Genomic DNA, 22,963 nt, shown 5'->3' with positions numbered 1-22,963 from the left:
TATCGCTTTTAGCTTTTTAGCAATATCAAGTCGGGGGACACAAGAAATGGACTTCACACATTGTACCCATGTAAGGAATCAAACCGGGGTCTTCGGCGTGACAAGAGAACATTTTAACCACTAGGCTACCCAACCAACACTCGTTATATTACAAGTTGTGTCTTTCTACAACAGGCATGATTCGTCACGTTCACATCAAAAGTCAAATGTTCCTACAGTGCATCACATCATATCTATCAAGGTAACATATATCTATATTTAACATACAGAAAGAGATTGTGACATGTTCACTCACTTACAGCATGTAAATACCTTCACTTCATTGTCTTTACACAAGTACATACGACCACGCCCACCAACACACAGTCCCCATGGACTCTTGACACCATCCTGTGATGTCAGTATGTTTCTGACAAACTGTCCTGACTCTGTCAGATGGATGACTCTGTGTTTTGAGAAGTCTGTCACCAGGATGTCGCCTGTGCTGGTACTTGTGATACCACGTGGGTACTTCAATGCTGTGTCTCCTGTAGGTCTGTAGTTGAACACCACATCACCCTCGGGGGTCAGACACACGACACACTTGGTTCCACCGTCAGACACCAGGATGTTTCCCGTCCTCGTGGTACAGAGGGAGTAGGGAGACTTTAAGATGTCTCCACTTCTGTGACCAGAACAAACTGACTTCAGCACGTGTCCCGACATATCCAGGATATCAACACAGGGAGGGGAGTGGGAACCTGCTGCTAGTGTTGATGGTGTCAGAGACGTTATACCCCAGTACTGTTTGCTGGTTGTGATGGTCGAGAGCAGCACCAGGTCAGGGTTCACTTCAACTGTTACAATCTGACTGGTATACGGCACAGTGACAGCCACCTGGTTGTGTTTCAGCCTTGTTATACCATAGGGTCTACCTTCCAGACTGAGCTTGCTGTGACCTGGCTGACTGTTCCTGGTGTAGAAGGACTTTACACTGTTGTTGTTGTAGTCTGTAACTACCACTGTGTCTGTACCATTCACCTCTAGCATTGTTACGTCATAGGGGTCTCCCCTACCTGCATCTCCTGCTACAGTCACATCAATGGTGTCCTGTAACACAGGAGCAGCCTTCAGGTCCAGCACATCGTCATACTGGACGTGTATCTCACCCAGATGGAGATCTTCCAGTGCTCTACTCAGCTTGTCAGTGTCCTGTCTGAATGTTATCCTGTCTATTCTTCCCTTCTCATTCACGTCTAAGACTCCGACAGCCTCCACATCACCGGCCTCACATCCCTGATACATCTCATACACATCCATGTCACACTCAGATTGTAGAGCCTGGTCTATCAGCTCAGCCTGTTGTTGGTACATCTGTACTGACATCTCACCCGACTTTACGTCTGCTTTCAGTTGCCCAATGTGTCTGTCAGACAGCTCTTTCAATTCAGACAGAAGTTTCCGTTCCTTGGCTTTGATCATCTGTATTGCTTTGAGACTTGCAGACTTGATACTTGATTCTATTTGTATATATAGCGCCAATTCTTCTTTGACAATGAAGTTTTGTTTTCCAACATATGTTTTCATCTCATCGTGTTTCTTTAACAAATTCTGTTTATTCCTTTTCAGCTCGGTTTTCATTGCAGGAATCTCTGACTCAATTTCAACAATCATCTCACATTTCCTGTGATGGATAGTGCAGCATGTTTGACAAACACCTGTTTTACAATCTTTGCAAAGATATTTCAGATTCTCGTCCTTGTGAGTTTTACACATGACCTTTCTCTTGACCTTGACCTTTGTCTCTCCAGACAGGTCAACTACGTCATGGTGACGGAAGGAGGGGATTCGTTGGTGCATCCTTGTACATTGTTCACATAGTGCGTCGTCACAAACAGAACACCAAGATGTAGCTGGAGTTGTCTCCCCATCCTCCTTACAATAACTGCAGTTAGTTGTATCTGAAATAACCATTCATTCATGTGGTGACATTAACCTGGTGACATCACAATGTATTAAAGGGCTAGATGTGGTGATAAAAACATGGTGACATCACAATGTATTATAGGTCTGGATGTGAGGATATCAACCTGGTGACATCGAAATGTATTATAGGGCTAGATATGGTGATATTAACCTGGAGACGTCAGAATGTATTATAGGGCTAGATGTGGTGATATTAACCTGGTGACATCACAATGTATTACAGGGCTAGATATTGTGATATAAACCTGGTGACATCACAATCTATTATAGGGCTAGATGTGGTGATATTAACCTGGTGACATCACAATGTATTATATGGCTAGATGTGGTGATATTAACCTGGTGACATCACAATGTATTATATGGCTAGATGTGGTGATATTAACCTTGTGACATCACAATGTATTATAGGGCTAAATATGGTGATATTAACCTTGTGAAATCACATTGTATTATAGGGCTAGATGTTGTGATATTAACCTGGTGACATCACAATGTCTTATAGGACTAGATGTGGGGATATTAACCAGGTGACATCACATCGTATTATAAGGCTAGATGTGGTGATATTAACCTGGTGACATCACAATGTATTATAGTGCTAGATGTGATGATATTAACTTGGTGACATCACAATGTATTATGGGGCTAGATGTGGGGATATTAACCTGGTGACATCACAATGTATTATAGGGCTAGATGTGGAGATATTAACCTAGTGACCTCACATTGTATTATAGGGCTAGATATGGTGATATTAACCTGGTGACGTCAGAATGTATTATAGGGCTAGATGTGGTGATATTAACCTGGTGACATCACAATGTATTATAGGGCTAGATATGGTGATATAAACCTGGTGACATCACAATCTATTATAGGGATACATGTGGTGATATTAACCTGGTGACATCACAATGTATTATAGGGCTGGATGTGGTGATATTAACCTGGTAACATCACAATGTATTATAGGGCTAGATGTGGTGATATTAACCTGGTGACATCACAATGTATTATATGGCTAAATATGGTGATATTAACCTTGTGAAATCACAATGTATGATAGGGCTAGATGTTGTGATATTAACCTGGTGACATCACATTGTATTATAGGGCTAGATATGGTGATATTAACCTGGTGACGTCAGAATGTATTATAGGGCTAGATGTGGTGATATTAACCTGGTGACATCACAATGTATTATAGGGCTAGATATGGTGATATAAACCTGGTGACATCACAATCTATTATAGGGATACATGTGGTGATATTAACCTGGTGACATCACAATGTATTATAGGGCTGGATGTGGTGATATTAACCTGGTAACATCACAATGTATTATAGGGCTAGATGTGGTGATATTAACCTGGTGACATCACAATGTATTATATGGCTAAATATGGTGATATTAACCTTGTGAAATCACAATGTATGATAGGGCTAGATGTTGTGATATTAACCTGGTGACATCACAATGTATTATAGGGTTGGATGTGTCTCATCATGTTCCTACTTGACACATGTGAGAAAATGTATCGGAAACATCGGAACACCGATGTCGCACCGTAAACGTTGTTGTACGGATCATGAATAAGGTTTATATATGTCTTTTGTCATGTCACCTGATAAGCTGTGTCTTGCTCGTTGAACACATATCTACAATGAATGTTCACATTCCTCACAAACAGATTGTTACATACACCAAACTATACTAGTATATACATAGCAGGGGTCATACAGTGTTCATAACATCACAAACATTTATACTGCTTAAATCGATTATCCTGTTACTTGCTTGCAAACAACACGTATATTGCTACAACCTACAACTATTCACCTTTAGATCCGGGGCCAAACGAGTTCAACAGTCCCTGGATGACGAAGCTCGGCTTGACGTCATCCGCCCACTCCTCCACCGGTCTCTCGGGGTTAGACACTTTCGTCATCTTCCTGCAGAATGGACACAGGAGAGACTTGGCACTGATGGCTTCTGGTCTGGTTTTGGTGTAGTTGACGACACATTTCCGACAGAAGGTGTGATTACACACAAGTGTACAGGGCTTGTCAAACACCTCTGTACATATGGTGCATGTCAGGAAGTGTTCTGTCAACTTCTGGGAGGTCGCCATCTCTCCTACCAAAAGTCAGGAGACACGACATAAACATTCTATCCACTATACAAACCACAACATTCATTACACAAACACTAACCATATTTGTAGTCCCGATTTACTGACAGGTCTAAAAGAACTATGTCTAGTAAATCCTGCTCTTGGAATTATGAACGAATGAAAACATATTCCAGATGTATGTAGATCCTATAATCAATGAGAGATAACATTGGTAGACGGGTTGTAACTGGGCCGTCTGTATTGTGTGTGTATGATGTGTGTGTGTGTAGGTCGCTCTGTCTTGCTTGTCATAAATAAGACATAGAACAGCCATTCCCTCACATATTTCACGTTATACACAAACAATCTTGTATTTTAGAAGCGTTAGAAACTGGGTATTGGATGAATGGAAGTGACCGTCTGTTGGTTTGTTTCTGTCCGTCTTGTAGATTCTTTCTTTGGCCTGATATTGATACTGGATACATTTTCATACGTAAAACACAGAACATACATTCCCTCAGATATTTCACGGTTTACACAAACAAAATTCTCTCTTTTGCCTGACATACTGGAACCGTTGAGCCACAATACGAAAGTTTATGAGCAGTTGTGGTGCATTTGTACTGGTTTCTGAACTTTGTTAAATTTAGAATGCAAATGTTAATTACAGCTCATTTCTTTGTTGTTGTTTTTGTTGGTTTCAAAGCTTATTCTTTTACGGAATTAATTCATAATTTAGTTCAGGTGTTTACTTCACGAAACACTGCCATGAAAGTCAGGCGGTCGGTCCCTCGGGCTGTTGTATGGGTTGTGCTATTGTGCTATAGGAATATGTTATCTTTTGAGGTTCACAAGCATTACTACATGACATTGTATAGTATAACAGACTGGGCATGTTTTGGTGTCACGGAGCACCATGAAACAGTGACCTGTCTGTGAGCAGCTCGTCAATGGATCTTTGCAACTCGTCGTCACCAGCTTTACAACATGCAGTTATGAACCGTGTGCAGCATGTCAATCACCTGACAGAGTTACATGGCGACACCCGCTCATTACCATATCGAAAGTAGATGACGTTAAGTTCGGGTTTCTCTTTATTAGATGTAAAATATTGTGGTCATGTAGAAGTATTTTACCATATTTTGTGCTGTAGCATTTATCTGAGATCAATTCAGTAACAACTTTAGCAAACACACATTATATACATACATCCACATACATCGGGACAGATCTCGGTATTGAAGTCACGGGGCTGATCAAGGAAGTAATGAAAGTAGACACTTCATACACCATGCTCAGTCTAAATATTGCAGTATATTAGGTGCCCAGATTTGAGAATGTGCCTGGAGATGACCTAACAGTTAGATGAACCATTGTAGTGTTACCTGTACACAGTAGGACAGGTGTGTAGCGTACTGGAATAGACGCAGCCCCTGTGACAACACACTTACCCGAGACAGCCAGGTGACCGGTGTAGAAGGAACTGAGCACCAGGCGAGATAGACCCTAGGTAACCGGTGTAGAGGGAAACTGAGAACAGGAAGATATACCGTACAGGGTTGACGTGGTTCATTCGTGATCAACTCGTCATTCAGGGACAGTTTGCATGTTACGGAAAGGGACGAGTGATGTCGAATGAGTGATGGTGTTTTGAAATCGTCTTGAATGCGCAGGGTCACGATTCAAGATTTATTGTCGCAGTCTTATAGCTGTGATAGTGTTAAGATTAGAAAATTCAGTAACCTGTGATATAGCTGGATGACTGCATAACTTCAATCACTCACTCACTCACTCACTCACCCAGGAATAAGTCACACCGTTATCCTTTTGTTGGTCTGCTACACCCTACACGTTCACAAAGCACATGTTGTCTGTTGGTTTGGACTTGAATATGGAAACTGTTGTACCTTCGACAACATGAACATTCATGTTGACTCGTCTGCTCGTCAGACGGAAGACCCGGGTTTGATTCCCCACATGGACCAAATGTGTGAAGCCCATTTAGGTGTCCCACCGTGATACTGCTAAAAGCGGTGTTAAGACACTCCCTAACTTTTCTGAGGTAGGTCAAGACTTCAGATTGTTTGTACTGACGTTAAATATAAAAGAGTAAATACTGAAGTATACCGGACGAGAAGTGTGTTGTGCGGGTATCAGTGAAGGCGACCGGAGACCGTCAGAACTCCTGGACATGACACCGGCTTGTTGACGCTCAAGATTACTGAATGATGTCGGTACAGTCACAGACTTGTGTACAGATTGGTCAAGACTTGCATGTGGTTAACATCAGTCACGAACCGTATGCTTCATTCCCCATGGGATTCTGGTTTTCAAGGATCAAGGAACATCTGCCTGTTGTCCATGGGGACTATATGAATAGGTTCCGTCCCTAGGAAGAATAATTGTTGTCATGCACCGGCTGCTTGGAAGCTGCTACAATAGCAATCACTCGTTTATCCGGCCAACACTCGACTATATACAAACTACCGCCATCAACATGTGTCTGGAAACTGAGTCCTGCGTTGACCATCAAGTGGGCGTGAACACTGTTTACGAGGGGCTATCAAAATGTTGGAGTCTGAAATTATTCTGATATGCGCATGATAAAAATGACTGTATGATACTGAAGAAAGGTTTATATCATTCACATAAACGTAATATTGACATGCACATGTCGTTAGTTTCCGGTTACGTGACATCTAACCACATGTACCTCTATTGAAAGTGCAGAAATGAATAAGCTTGAGTACAGAGTATTCATAAAGTGTTTGGCCCTCAAGGGCCATACGGCGAAGCACATTGCTGAGCAGACCCGTGAAGGTCCGGGTTAGAATATTGATCTTCAGTAACCCATGCTTGTCGTTAGAAGCGACTTACGGGATCGGATGGTCAGGCTAACTTGGTTGACACATGTCATCGGTTTCTTAATTGCGCAGATCGATGGTCATGCTGTTAATCACTGGATTGTCTGGTCCAGAGTCGAATATTTACACACCGCCGCCATATAGCTGGAATATTGCTGAGTGCGGCGTAAAACTAAACTCACTCACTCACATTGCTGAGCGATTGACATGGGACTCAGTACTCCAACTGCTGTTGATCGCTCTTGAATGTGCCCCTCGTATGTCTGTTTACAACACACGAGAACAGCTCAAGTGGTGATACACTATTCAGGCGTTCGCGGGGCGGTGGGGTAGCCCGGTGGTTAAAGCTTTGGTTCGTCACGCCGAATACCCGGGTTCGAATCCCCACATTGGTACAATGTGTGAAGCCCATTTCTGGTGTCCCCCACCGTGATATTGCTGGAATATTGCTAAAAGCGGCATAAAACCAAGCTCAGTCAGTCAGTCAGGCGTTCGCTGTTATTGCTATATATAAATACCTCATCACGATTTATCTCCCTTACACCACTCAGTTGTCAAAACAATTCAGTAACAGGTGTTGATCGCGTTGAAAAGAGGGAAGCTCAGACGTACGTCATTTGACCGTACACACAACTCTCTCATGTGGGGATATCTACATCTGTAGTCTACCTGCTCTACATCTGTAGTCTGCCTGCTCAACTTCTGTGGTCTACCTGCTCTTCATCTGTAGTCTACCTGCTCTACATCTGTAGTCTGCCTGCTCAACGTCTGTGGTCTACCTGCTCTACATCTGTAGTCTACCTGCTCTACATCTGTAGTCTACCTGCTCTACATCTGTAGTCTGCCTGCTCAACTTCTGTGGTCTACCTGCTCTACATCTGTAGTCTTCCTGCTCTACATCTGTAGTCTACCTGCTCTACATCTGTAGTCTACCTCCTCTACATCTGTTGTCTGCCTGCTCTACATCTGTTGTCTACATCTGCAGTCTACCTGCTCTACACCTGTAGTCTGCCTGCTCTACATCTGTAGTCTACCTGCTCTACATCTGTATTCTACCTGCTCTACATCTGTAGTCTACCTGCTCTACATCTGTAGTCTACCTGCTCTACATCTGTAGTCTGCCTGCTCTACATCTGTATTCTACCTGCTCTACATCTGTAGTCTACCTGCTCTACGTCTGTATTCTACCTGTTCTACACCTGTAGTCTACCTGCTCTACATCTGTAGTCTCCCTGCTCTACATCTGTATTCTACCTGCTCTACACCTGTAGTCTACCTGCTCTACATCTGTAGTCTCCCTGCTCTACATCTGTATTCTACCTGCTCTACATCTGTAGGCTACCTGCTCTACATCTGTAGTCTACCTCTGTAGTCTACCTGCTCTACATCTGTAGTCTACCTGGCACCCATGAAAGGCCACCTCCTCGTGGTGGGTGCTGGGTCACGCTAAGCGCCTTTCAACCCCCCGTTGTGGACCCGGGGGGGATATTTTGGTCCACCAACCCGTTTGCCGTGGGTTGCGCCCCTGTGTCGGTGGAGGAAGGTAGTCTGGTGGTTGAGGGCACTGGTTCCAGGAACAGTGTTCCTTTGCCCAACACACCACTTCGGCCCTGACTTCACCTAGACGGGTGGTAGAACTGGCCCGGTTCTATCAATCGGCTGGTCACGCCAAGCCCTGTGCATGGTAAGTATTTTGGCACACTTTTGACTTTCGAAATTTTATTGTTTGGTCTTGGCAATTTCCTATTTGCTAAAAGCACAAGTTATTACTTTTGTAATTTGCCTAGAGTCCTATGCCAGAAGGCGGTGGCTCATGGGCCAATCTGGTAGGATCTATCTTTTCAAGGTATTTTCCTGCTTGAGTATACTCTCCTAGTATCCTTGGTGCCGTCTGTAGGAGATCCACAGACATGCGGCATCGTCCTCGTTGATACTCCATGGTGGGTGGGGAGCTAGGAGAGTGAATCATATTCAATACAATCATGGCACCACCACTTAAAAAACGTTCACATGAATCAGATGATTCATTCTCGTCGGAGGACGAGGCTGCTACAGCTCTCACAAATCCTGCAAATTGGTCTCGCTTTCTTGTAATGTCTGATCCAAATGATGGTCCCCTTAAATTGAATCCTTTTGCTATTGCGAAGGCATAGAAGGTTTGGCTGGCGAAGTCAAAGAAGTTAAAAATTACGATCTGGATCTCTTCTTATTGAATGTAAGAAACAAATACAATCACAAATTCTGCTTTCAACTTCCTCTCTGGCCAATGTTCCTGTAAAGGTTTCATCTCACAGGACACTCAACAATAGCAAAGGCATCGTCCGTGATGTAGGACGTTGCTTATCTGACATGACTGAAGCAGACATTGTTTCAGAGTTGCACTCTCAAGGAGTCACTGCTGTACAACGATTTACGTATAAAAGAGACAATGAAATTCTGAAAAGCAATACATACTTGCTTACTTTCTGTCTTCCGTCACGCCCTAACTCACTTAAAGCTGGTTACTGTCACCTAAGGGTCGATGCCTACATTCCGAATCCCCTGAGGTGTTACAATTGCCAAAAGTATGGCCATGGCTCCAAATCCTGCCATAATCCAGCTGCCTGCCACCGATGTGGAGGCAAATGTGAAGACAGTACCCTCTGCACTAACCCGTCTGCTTGTGTAAACTGTTCTGGAAGTCATCCCTCGTCTTCCAGAGACTGCCCGACATGGAAACTCCAGTCAAAAATTTCACGTGTCAAACATGACCGAAATATCACCTTTTCGAGGCTAAGAAATATGTCATGGCTCAGGAAACTCCTGGCCCTGCCTTATGCCGCCGCAACTGCTTCTACTTCTGCTTCAATTTCAACTCCCAGATCTATTTCATGTAAATCGGTTGCTTGCCAGACAGAATACACTTGGGCAAAATCTTCAGCTCCAACTTTGATATCGGCCTCAGTACATGCGAAACCTACACAAACATCCAGTTCACAAACATCAAATCAGTCCACGACATCTAGCGATAAGGATCCGTCCTCATCTCACACAAAACATCATCTCCAAAATCAAAATCAGACAACAATGAGAAACAAATTGAAAAATCAAATCCAGATCTAGAGCTGAAACAATTAAAAAGAATCAAAGTGGTAGAACCCCGAAGGGGCAAATAATCCGGTCCAACTATTTAACAAGTTTGGATCACTCGAGGACATGGATGTGTCCGACCACAACCATGATAGGACACATAGCTTGTCACCTTCGAGGAAAGTAAGGGGTCGATCTCCTGTTAATCCCCGAAGAGATAGTTTCTTCACCTCTAATACAGTGGAACTGTAGAGGACTCAGGACGAATTTGAATGATTTACATCTTTTAGTCCAAGATTTTAAACCGTCAGTATTCTGCTTACAAGAGACATATCTAAAGCAGACTGATCATTTTGACTTACGTCAGTATAATGCATATCATTGTTTTTCTCCTATGGGCGATAGAGCCACTGGAGGATCTTCAATCATTGTTCGAATGATGTAATCCACAGCCCGGTTGTACTTAAAACAAGTCTCCAGGCCGTTGCAGTAAGACTTACTTTGCATGTTGCAGTTACTCTTTGCTCTCTGTACATTTCGCCTTCATCATCTGTTCAGCAGGTGGATCTTCAGGCTCTGTATGATGAACTCCTAAACCTTGTATAATCATGGGTGATTTAAATGGGCACAATCCACTCTGGGGCAGCACTAATACAAACACCAAAGGTAAATTACTGGAGGATTTCATCTCAAATAATGATTTATGCATTTACAATGACGGTTCAACTACCTATTTACATCCTGGCACAGGAACATATTCAGCTCTTGATTTATCTATTACTGACTCCAACCTATTGAGTGAATTCGAATGGTCAGTCCACGACGACCTTTGTGGAAGTGACCATTTCCCAACGATACTAACACCTGTGAATCCATCTGACGTTCCTCCATCATCGAGATGGAATTTTAAAAAGGCTAACTGGCCTTTATATGAAACTCTCTGTCGTGACAAACTTAGGCCTGAACTTTTTAATGATGTTCCTGATGCCATAAAATGTTTTTCGGATGAACTAAATAATATAGCTGACGAGTGTATCCCAAAGTCCTCTGCAATTCCTCATGTACGAAAACCATGGTTTACCAATGATTGCAAACAGGCTAGGAAGGCACGGAAGAAAGCCGAGCACTATTTCCGTCGCCATCCTATGGTCCACAATTTGGACAAATATAAAATGTTAAACGCCAAAGCACGACGTACTTTCAAGCAAAGTAAACGCTTATCTTGGCGAAACTATATATCAAAAATTAATTCTCGCACACCTATATCCAAGGTGTGGAATATGATCCAGAAAATCAAGGGTAAGGGCTCTAAGTCTAGCATACACCATCTCAAAGATGGGAACGAGTTACTTACTAATAGATCTGATATTGCTAATAAACTTGGTGAGACGTTGGCCAAACATTCTTCCTCGGCAAATTATGTACCTGAATTCCAAAAATATCAAAAATAGCAAGAAAAGAAAGCTATTAATTTTAATTCAGATAATGGGGAAGACTACAATGAAACCTTTTCGATACATGAGCTTCATACTGCTCTAGATCAGGCTCACGATACTGCTTCTGGAGCTGATAACATACATTATCAACTCCTGAAGCACTTGCCAGAGTCATGTTTGGAGACACTGTTACATATTTTTGATGATATTTGGACAACTGGAAATTTCCCTTCGTCGTGGCGTGATGCTATCATTGTGCCCATCCCTAAACCTGGACGTGATCATACTGATCCTTCCAATTATAGGCCAATTTCACTAACTAGTTGTGTTTGCAAGACCATGGAACGCATGATAAATAATCGACTTGTTTGGTACCTGGAAACCAATAACTTAATAACAGATATACAATGTGGTTTCCGTAAAAACCGTAGTACCATCGATCATTTAGTGCGTTTAGAATCTTTTGTAAAAAATGCCATAATTAATAAACAACATGCAGTGTCAATCTTTTTTGATTTAGAAAAAAGCATATGACACTACATGGAAACATGGTATTTTAAGAGATTTACACGATTTTGGATTGAGAGGCCGTTTGCCTCAATTTATATCCAAGTTTTTAGCTGACAGGCAATTTCAAGTCCGAGTGGGTTCTACCCTGTCTGACCATTATAATCAGGATCAGGGTGTCCCACAAGGCAGTATTTTGTCTGTCACACTTTTTAGCATCAAAATTAACAGTTTATCCAGGGTTTTAAACGATTCAATTGATGGATCACTTTTTGTGGATGATTTTAATATTTCTTGTCGTGGTAAGAATATGCATACTATTGAACGGCAACTGCAGCTGTGTTTAAATAAAATACATAAATGGTGTCTTGAAAACGGTTTTAAATTTTCCAAATCCAAAACTAATTGTCTACACTTTTGTAGAAAATATAAGCCGCATAAAGACCCCGGAACTATCTCTAAATGGCACTCCTATCAAAGTTGTGAAGGAGGCCAAGTTCTTGCATATTTTTGACTCACACTTAACGTTTCTACCACATATTAAAACACTTAAAACTAAATGCCTGAAGGCACTCGATTTGTTAAAAGTTGTTTCCAACTCAAAGTGGGGAGGGGGATCAAACTACGCTCCTTCACTTATACCGAGCATTGGTACGATCTAAACTTGATTATGGTTCCATCGTATATGGCGGAGCCTGCAAAAGCAACCTTAAATTACTTGATTCTGTTCACCACCAAGGTCTAAGACTTTGTCTTGGATCATTTAGAACCTCTCCAGTTGATAGTCTCTATGCTGAGGCAGATGAGCCTTCGCTTTTCCAACGCCGTATTAAATTATCCTTACAATATATTACTAAACTATATTCAAACAAATCTAATCCTGCATTTAATTGTGTCTTCAATCCTTGTATAACAAAAAGCCTTCTCTTGTTCCGCCTCTTGGGCACAGAATTAAAGCATTCCTTTCTGCTGCTGGCATAGAGCTGGAGAATATATCTCCTTCTCGTCTTCTTTCTTCTCCTCCTTGGCAATTGGTGAGGCTAGAAGTTGACTTAACATTAACCACATTTAAAAAATCCGAAACTAATGATTTACAATATAAACAAGAATTTAGTCAATTAAGAAACAAATATAATACCTATAAATCCTTATATACAGATGGATCCAAGGATGGTGGCGCGGTTGCTTGTGCCACTGTCATTGGGTCCAAAACAATATCTTCCAGACTACCCAATGACAGTTCAATTTTCACAGCAGAAGCAAACGCAATACTAACAGCTCTTAAATATATTAATAAACACCGTAAATATAAACAATATATAATATTTTCTGACTCTCTTTCTTGCCTTCAGGCAATTAAAAATCTCTCTTGCAAACATCCACTTTTAATTGAAATAATCGAATTATATAATGATCTTGCTACTGGCCAATGCGACATCGTCTTTTGTTGGTTACCCAGCCACGTTGGCATTTCTGGGAACACAATGGCTGATCTTGCTGCCAAGACAGCCCTCAACAAATCTGTAACACCACTTCTTATTCCATATTCTGATTACAAAGCTGCTATAAGATCTTATATTCGTGATCTGATGCAAAAGAAGTGGGACACCCAAGTAGGTATCAATAAATTACATGCAATAAAACCCTATATCGGTTGCACTTACTTGGGTTGTCAGTCCAGATTTGAAGAGGTCATACGACGATGTCGTATTGGCCACACAAGATACACTCACGAGTACCTATTAAAAAGTGAGGATCCTCCGTTTTGTATCCCTTGTGATGAACGAATCACGGTCAAGCATGTCTTGCTTGACTGTGTTGAGTACTCCATCACAAGGGATATCTATTTCAAATCCCGAACTATGAAGGATCTTTTTACTAATGTAAGTCCTCATTTAATTATTGCTTTTTTAAAAGAATTAAATTTGTTGACAGATTTGTAAATAGCTAAATATTTTATGATTGGAAGTTTGAATTAGTAACATAGAGTGTTAGTGGCTGTATCCTCGAGGGGGGTTAAAGTACTGTAAAATTATTGTCCTCCTGAGAGGGTACGTAAGTCCCAAAACATTCAAAGTAAATTTCAACTTTCCGTTTTTTAATCGTAGAATATTTGTAATTTTAATGTATGGCTAGATATGTCTTAATTGCTAACGGCTGAGGGGATGATATAAATCCAGCTAGGGCCCATGCAGGAAGCAAATGTACTGTAAGTCCCCATGGTCCCTAGTATGGTGATCTACCTTCAGTTGTTAGCGATCTATAGCCCATTTTTAGATTGTGTTGTCCCCTATGGTTAAAATGTTTTAGATTCAATTACTAGTTTTACATTTATATATCTGTGATACTCTAGTTGCTTTACTGTCCTTCGATGACAGGTTTTATAATATATACATATTCCATTACAATGTAAAATGTTCTCGTCACGATATGGCTGAAATATTGCCGATGTGACGTTAAATATTAACTCACTCACTCACTCACTGTAGTCTACCTGCCCTATATCTGTAGTCAACCTCCTCTACATCTGTAGTCTACCTGCTCTACATCTGTAGTCTACACCTGTAGTCTACCTGCTCTTCATTTGTAGTCTACCTGCTCTACATCTCTGGTCTACCTGCTCTTCATCTGTAGTCTACCTGCTCTACATCTGTTGTCTACCTACTCTACATCTGTAGTCTGCCTGCTCAACTTCTGTGGTCTACCTGCTCTTCATCTGTAGTCTACCTGCTCTACATCTGTAGTCTGCCTGCTCAACTTCTGTGGTCTACCTGCTCTACATCTGTAGTCTTCCTGCTCTACATCTGTAGTGTACCTGCTCTACATCTGTAGTCTACCTCCTCTACATCTGTTGTCTGCCTGCTCTACATCTGTTGTCTACATCTGCAGTCTACCTGCTCTACACCTGTAGTCTGCCTGCTCTACATCTGTAGTCTACCTGCTCTACATCTGTATTCTACCTGCTCTACATCTGTAGTCTACCTGCTCTACATCTGTAGTCTACCTGCTCTACATCTGTAGTCTGCCTGCTCTACATCTGTATTCTACCTGCTCTACATCTGTAGTCTACCTGCTCTACGTCCGTATTCTACCTGTTCTACACCTGTAGTCTACCTGCTCTACATCTGTAGTCTACCTGCTCTACATCTGTATTCTACCTGCTCTACACCTGTAGTCTACCTGCTCTACATCTGTAGTCTCCCTGCTCTACATCTGTATTCTACCTGCTCTACATCTGTAGGCTACCTGCTCTACATCTGTAGTCTACCTCTGTAGTCTACCTGCTCTACATCTGTAGTCTACCTGCTCTACATCTCTGGTCTACCTGCTCTTCATCGGTAGTCTACCTGCTCTACATCTGTTGTCTACCTACTCTACATCTATATTCTACCTGCTCTACATCTGTAGTGTACCTGCACTACATCTGTAGTCTCCCTCCTCTACATTTGTAGTCTACCTGCTCTACACCTGCAGGGTCCTCTCAAACTCACAAAGGCGTGTCTTGCATGTCACTGTTATCTATTTATTGTTAATGTATCACACAAAGATATCAAAACCAAAAATCATACATCTTTGTTCGTACACCAGCCTGTTTTTCCTTACGGTCAATAGATCGTGGTCACTATGCCTTCTTAGTGTTTTACTTTCATTGCATGTCCACTGTGACCCCCTTCCGTGATTCATGGCAGTTCGTGGATAACACCCGTGAAGATCCGGGTCAGTAACCCATGCTTCTCGTAAGAGGCGACTAACGGGATCGGGTAGTCAGGCTCGCTGACCAGATTGACACATGTCATCGTGTCCCAATTACGTAGATTGATGTTCATGCTGTTGGTCCCTGGATTGTTTGGTCCAGATCCGATTATATACAGACCGCCGCCATATAGCTGGAATATTGCTGGGTGTAGCGTAAAACTAAACTCACTCACGCGTGGATAACAAAAAAGAAGTGTCTACATTTCTCATCAACACAATAATGCAGAAATGACACAAAACTGTTGCAATAAATACTGATAATTACAAGTTTCAAACAAGTAGATACAATTACTACATATATATATATATATATATATATACACTACTTTAGCTAAACTATCATAGTCGTGAGGCTACACTACCACTAGACGTAAGGCTACACTACCACTAGCCGTGAGGCTACACTACCATAGTCGTAAGGCTACACTACCACTAGTCGTGAGGCTACATTACAACTAGTCGTGAGGCTACACTACCACTAGTCGTGAGGCTACACTGCCACTAGTAGTGAGGCTACACTACCACTAGCGGTGAGGCTACACTACCACTACCACCAGTAGTGAGGCTACACTACCACTACCACTAGTCGTGAGGATACACTGCCACTAGACGTAAGGCTACACTACCACTAGACGTGAGGCTACACTACCACTAGTAGTAAGGCTACACTACCACTAGTCGTGAGGCTACACTACCACTACCACTAGTCGTGAGGCTACACTGCCAATAGACGTAAGGCTACACTAACACTACCACTAGTCGTGAGGCTGCACTGTCACTAGACGCAAGGCTACACTACCACTAGTCGTGAGGCTACACTACCACTAGTCGTGAGGCTACACTCCTACTAGTCGTGATGCTACACTGCCACTAGTCGTGAGTCTACACTACCACTACCACTAGTCGTGAGTCTACACTACCACTAGACGTGAGGCTACACTGCCACTAGTCGTGAGGTACACTACCACTAGTCGTGAGGCTACACTGCCACTAGTCGTGAGGCTACACTACGACTACCACTAGTCGTGAGGCTACACTACCATCAGTCGTGAGGCTACACTACCACTAATCGTGAGTATACACTGCCACTAATCGTGAGGCTACGTTACCACTAGCAATGAGCCTACACTGCCACTACCCATGAGGCTACACTACCACTAGTCATGAGGCTACACTACCACTAGACGTTAGGCTACACTTCCACTAGTCGTAAGGCTACACTACAACTAGTCGTGAGGCTTCACTACCACTAGTCGTGATGCTACACTGCCACTAGTCGTGAGTCTACACTACCACTACCACTAGTCGTGAGTCTACACTACCACTAGACGTGAGGCTACACTACCACTAGTCGTAAGGCTACACTACCACTAGTAGTAAGGCTACACTACCACTAGTCGTGAGGCTACACTACCACTAGTCGTGATGCTACACTGCCACTAGTCGTGAGGCTACACTACCACCAGTCGTGAGGCTACACTGCAACTAGCCGCAAGGCTACACTACCACTAGTCGTAAGGCTACGCTACCACTAGCCGTGAGGCTACACTACCACTAGTCGTGAGGCTACACTACTACCACTAGTCGTGAGGCTACAGTGCCACTAGTCGTGAGGCTACACTACCACTAGTAGTGAGGCTACAATACCACTAGTCGTGAGGCTACACTAACACTAGTCGTGAGTCTACACTACCACTAATCGTGAGGCTACACTACCACTAGTCGTGCGGATACACTACCACTAGTCGTGAGTGTGATACAGGGGGATCTCCTTGATACTTGTTGGTTTCAGTGACACATGGTCCAAGACTTGCAGGGCACCAGTCACACACACACGGACAGCACTCATCATGGACTGCATCATGGTAACTGACGCATACCCTGACCCACTGACAAGTCCAATGTAAATACAAATTGTCTTTACCCTTGATTTCAGCCAGGCATTAGTTGACCTACACTACAATAAAACAATTTGTCAAACGTTTCATTGCAATAACGGCACCACTGATCGCCTCAGGCCAGGCCGGCCACGTGTGACGTCACAGGCGGAGGACCGTCAAACTGTGTCACGTGACCTCCGTAATCGTTTTTTGACGGAAACAGGTACCAGAAATGAAGTGTTTAGGGGTCGACTGTCGGCACAAACCATCCGAAACCGGCTGCGAGCTGCACACCTTCGTGTTCGACGACCGTATCGCGGAATCATTTTTACGCCATGACATTGACGTCAGCATTTGCTGTGGGCCCGACGTCACCTCCGATGGACTCACAGAAACTGGAATCGAGTTGTCTTCAATGATGAATCAAGATTTACCCTCAGATTCGCTGATGGTAGGATGAGAGTGTTGAGGTGACCCCGTGAACGTTATGCTCAGTGTTGTGTACAGGAAGTTGACCGATTTGGGGTCGGAAGTATCATGGTTTTGGGTACTTTCTGTGGGATTGCCCGTTCCCGACTTCTGGTTATCCGTGGGAACCTTAATGCTGCAGGTTACCGCGACCAGGTGCTAACCCCCGAATTTATTCCATTCATGGCAGCACATGGTCCAGGTCTGCACTTCCAACATAACAATGCCAGACCACATGCAGCCATCTTGGCCAGGAATAACCTGCAGAACGCAGGAATCAATGTTCTTGACTGGCCGTCAAGGCCACCTGATCTCAATCCAATCGACCACATCTGGGATGCTCTTGGTACAGGTCTGCGCACTCTCAGGAACCAACCCGAAAATTTGCAGCATCTTGGTGCTGCTTTGCAGAAACAATGGCGCCGACTCCCCAATAATGTGTTTACATACAATAGACTGCCCATGAGGAGGCGTTGCTTGGCAGTTGTGAACACACAGGGTGGCCATACACGCTACTGAATGTGTGAAACATCAGATTTAATTTCTTGTGACTTGACACTTTGTTTACGACTTTTATTGATAAATTGTGTAACCATATGGAACCGATTTTTGGCATTGTGATATTCTCAGTTCATCCTATCGACCTTAACAAGTAAATGATAACCTCTATACCACATTCTTGTGTCCTTTCTTTTATATATTATTATTATACGATTGTGAAGTTTCTAGTTTGACGTTATAAAGACTGTATGACTTTATGACTTTATAGGGGTATATACAGTGATCATTGTGGAATTCGTCCTGAAACGAACTTGATGTGTTGACCTCGTTACACTCCTTTCCTTGTATAAAGTGCTAAGACCCATCAGTCACAGTCTATACCTTGATGCCAGTTTCTTTGGCGTTACAATTCCCTGTAGTACCGTACACATATCTAAACTGGAGCATCATCGGCTTCGGGGGTTCACATAAGTCTCCATTACGTTGACGTGACGTCTTTGGAAACGTCGAAGAACGCCTAGCCAATGTCAACGAATATTGCGTGGATCGGGGACATCTCTATGACTGTAAACCTCACTACATGTTGTGTGAAGGTCACTGAACATTATATCAAGGACAACACACTGACACCCTATGTCGTCACGTATGTCGACGTTTTGTCTTCCAGGATGATGTCTTATCATCAACAAAAATAGGAACTGCCTGGTGACACAGTGACCCGGATTTACTTACAATAGATCGTTGCGCCATGTCATCACTTGTTTCAGGTTGTGCACAATCGGGATTGGATTCTCTACAACATGTATTTGCTTCACTGTTCTCAGTATCCTCCATCTGCCAGCATGTGGAATTATTTAAGGAAACGTCGCATTGTGTGTATCATAACTGTCTATGAGTATACGTTGTGTTTCCCTTAATCAGTTCGATCAAGGTTTTGCGATTTTGGTCAAGGCACGCAGCTTACCTTATCAACGTCTCTTGACATAATACACATGCAACGAAGATTCATATAGCCTTTGGACACGTCAAGGCATCATGTGTAGGGTTTTGAGATCCATATATATGTAAGTGGTAAGACAAAACACAAAACTAATGTGGTGTGGGTAAGGACACCTACATGGGGAACCCTGATTCGATTAAATCCCTAGCAACGTATGTTTGACTGAACAGGCAACCAAACGGTAGTCAGACTCGGTGAATTGGTTCATAGCGTATCATCGTAGCCCGACGGCGTGGGTCAGTGCTCACGATATCGATCACTGTAGTGTCTGTTATTTACAGGCCGTCGTCATTTCATGAAAAGTCAATGGAGATTGTAATGATCTACCAGTTGTTTCTTCTGAGTTTATAATCATCTTTTTGAAATATCAGCTGCGTTCAAATGATCGTTCATGCTCAAAATGTATTAAAATATCTAAAAGCAGCTATGTTTTTTTTACATTTTAGCCTAACCATAACATTTAGTGTTGTTGCACGACAAGGAAATAGAAGTAATGAAATGAACGAAGACTAATTGCATATTTACACATTTGATAACTGTCACTATACCTTCTAAACATTTGATTTTTTTTTCTATCTTAACTATCCAAGTCCTGTAGGTCAAAAGGATCCTAATGCAATATCAATGGTCGCTATATTACATATGCCCTGAGTGGCAAGGGGCTTGCTTCTTTGGAAGGAAATAACAAAATTTGAAACGCCCGTTCTGTTGGAATGACAGAATAAGACGCAGTAATTCTTCAGGGCCAGGAAGAATGCGTACAATAGCGACTGCTGCATTGAACCCATGAGTCCATCAAAGGAACCTCGGTCTGACTTCTATTAAACGGATGTAGAAAACAATCTGGAAGGAAACGTTCATCAAATAGATAGTTTAGGGTGTAATGAGATAATAAATGTAATATCAATTTTAAAACGTTTTAACGTCCACCTCTGATGAGTTCACGATGCAAGATCCGATGATCAAAAGGAGGAACGAGTAAATATTGTTGTACGCCGCAACTGTCCGAAATGTGCATCCGGGGATCGATGCTCAGCATTGCACAATGTGGTTAAGTAACGTTTCTGTGTCTTGATGTCATTTATGGACAAATAACTTTGTGAAAAAAAAATAATATTAAACTTGTATTGCAACAACAATACAATTACATGTTTAAGTACAAAACAACAGGTAAATAAAACATGAACTTTTACACACGTATTGAAAACACAAACACCATACAACGTGTTCAGATAAAAGACAAACCAAGGAATGTTGGAATCATATGAGTATTTACACGATGAATTATATAACAAACTACTACATACGTATAACAGTAACGAAAGACTGATAGCGCTATAGATCTCGAGTCATCACGTGACAACACGGTAAGGATCGGTAACCATGGAGACGGCCTTGGCATAAGATTGAATCAGTAACATCGAGATTGGAGTCTTTGTTCTGACGGCAACGTGTCGTAACAGTGGGGTCCTCCTTTTGGCTTCCTCCAGCACAATACAGACTTGACAAACCTTGTCACTGTCATATGACAGCATTTCAACTTGCATATCATGTATTGAACAAATTAACACGTGATTAAATATAATTGAGGGAGGTCACATCAGTCCATTCAGGTTTCAACACAGATACCCTTCACTTTGTCATCCCTGAGCTTCTGGACATTATCACAGATACAAGTTTGTGGTTATTTATGTCTTTAAATATTCACCGCCTCTTGCTCTGTTTGAAATCTTTCACCAGTCTGGACATTTCCTCCAGACCCGCGAACAGACCCTCCCCGGTCGTAGCACATGTCCCCTGGATGTACCACTTCCGGTCCGTCATCTTCTGAAGTGAAGGGCGTCGACTACTTCCGACAACTTGGCGGCAGCTTGAGGAAACAATGTTGAGATTCAGCATCAATATGATTGTTTTATCAATAACGGCGTTATTTTCAAGACTGTACTTCCCACACATTGACGTTAAACCAAAACGATAACAAAAAAACATAAGATGACTAGAAATATTATGGATAATAACAAGTTCAATCTGGGATAATGTTTTACCCTGGATCAAGTAATTAAAACACAGTTTTCTCGTCATATTATACTTCAACTTCTAAATGCCTACAAAGCCCTTCATGAGCCCCATTCCCATCATAACTACCATCATAACTACCATCATAATTACCATCATACCAACCATCATAACTACCATCATAACTACCATCATAACACCAGCAGTATCACCATCACATCAATATAAAAACCCCGCCCCTCAAAGCGTGTATGTTGATAATCCGGGGATGGCTAGATTACGTTTCCCCCCATGTCCCTACCTGGCAAGTCTTGCTTGTTAGCCAGGACGACCACAGGGACGGATCTCATCTCGTCGCTGTCGATGACGTTCTTCAGTTCTTCCCGTGACTCAACAAACCTCTCCCTGTCGTTGGTGTCTACCACGTACAAGATACCTGCAATGTAACAAGATGATATTCAATTGACGCCGTAATGAGAGAAACGACCGAATATTGAACACATATCTCCACCTGGAGGCTCACATATTTTACCAATAAATATAGCTATGTAAGAACATAGTATAAATTAGGGTTCTCGTACATTAACTCTATATTAACTTGGTGACAAATCACCAGAAAGGCTTTGTTTGTCATTCATCAATACAAAACCAAACCTACTCTCAGCCCTTAAAATAAGAAAACGAAAATAACCGAACGAAACACCCTCCTAAGACATACAACAAATCTCACCGCTGCAGTTCTGGAAGTAATGTCTCCACAAGGGTCTGATCTTGTCCTGACCCCCCACGTCCCACACGGTGAAGTTGACCCCCTTGCAGGGGCTGACAGTCTCCACGTTGAAGCCGATGGTGGGGATGGTGGAGACCACCTCGTTCAGCTTCAGCTTGTACAGGATCGTCGTTTTACCTACAACATACATCCATACATTCACTGTTACTACAATATATTGTACTGTGCGTTGGGCGTGAACAAAAACTCTCTCTTTTCACGTTTACCAATGTAAATAGTAATAAATATTCGTTTACGTAACATCTCTCCGAACAAAACATTATACGCACATCTCTATTTGAAAAATATGAACAATTGTTTCGTGAAACGTAAAATTTTGTTCAAATCAATTATGTAAATTTTCGAAATGTATCATGCAAAATTTCAATGAAATATCACATAGATCTATATAACCATAACAATTTGTGAAAGAAGCAATGCATAAAACATGAGTGAAATGCCAAGTTTATCATGTAAATTTTGAATGAAATATACCGTATTAACAAGTTGTTTAAAAGGTAGCTGCAAATAAATATTCATAAACATACCGGCAGCATCGAGTCCAACCATCAGAATTCTTGCTGGGTCTCTTGAAAACCCGGAGAACAGGCCTG

The 22,963-nt window shown here is 42.3% G+C and overlaps 1 protein-coding gene across 1 annotated transcript; it reads right to left on the bottom strand.

The window, feature by feature from the left end:
* Nucleotides 1-286: 286 nt before the first annotated feature.
* Nucleotides 287-22,959, bottom strand: LOC124291618 (tripartite motif-containing protein 2-like). Its single transcript, XM_046728669.1, has 5 exons — nt 22,898-22,959; nt 22,311-22,487; nt 21,882-22,016; nt 3,810-4,106; nt 287-1,940 (listed from the first exon to the last, which is right to left on the bottom strand). Exons 1-5 carry the CDS (start codon nt 22,917-22,919, stop codon nt 292-294), a joined length of 2,280 nt encoding a protein of 759 aa, XP_046584625.1. The 5' UTR covers nt 22,920-22,959; the 3' UTR covers nt 287-291.
* Between the last annotated feature and the right edge of the window lie 4 nt (nt 22,960-22,963).

Source organism: Haliotis rubra, unplaced genomic scaffold (genome assembly GCF_003918875.1).
Source record: "Haliotis rubra isolate DU_JTF1 unplaced genomic scaffold, ASM391887v1 Scf498, whole genome shotgun sequence".
Classification (NCBI taxonomy): domain Eukaryota; kingdom Metazoa; phylum Mollusca; class Gastropoda; order Lepetellida; family Haliotidae; genus Haliotis; species Haliotis rubra.
The sequence above is the reverse complement of the archived record's forward strand: the minus strand, read 5'-3'. Positions and strand labels throughout refer to the sequence as shown.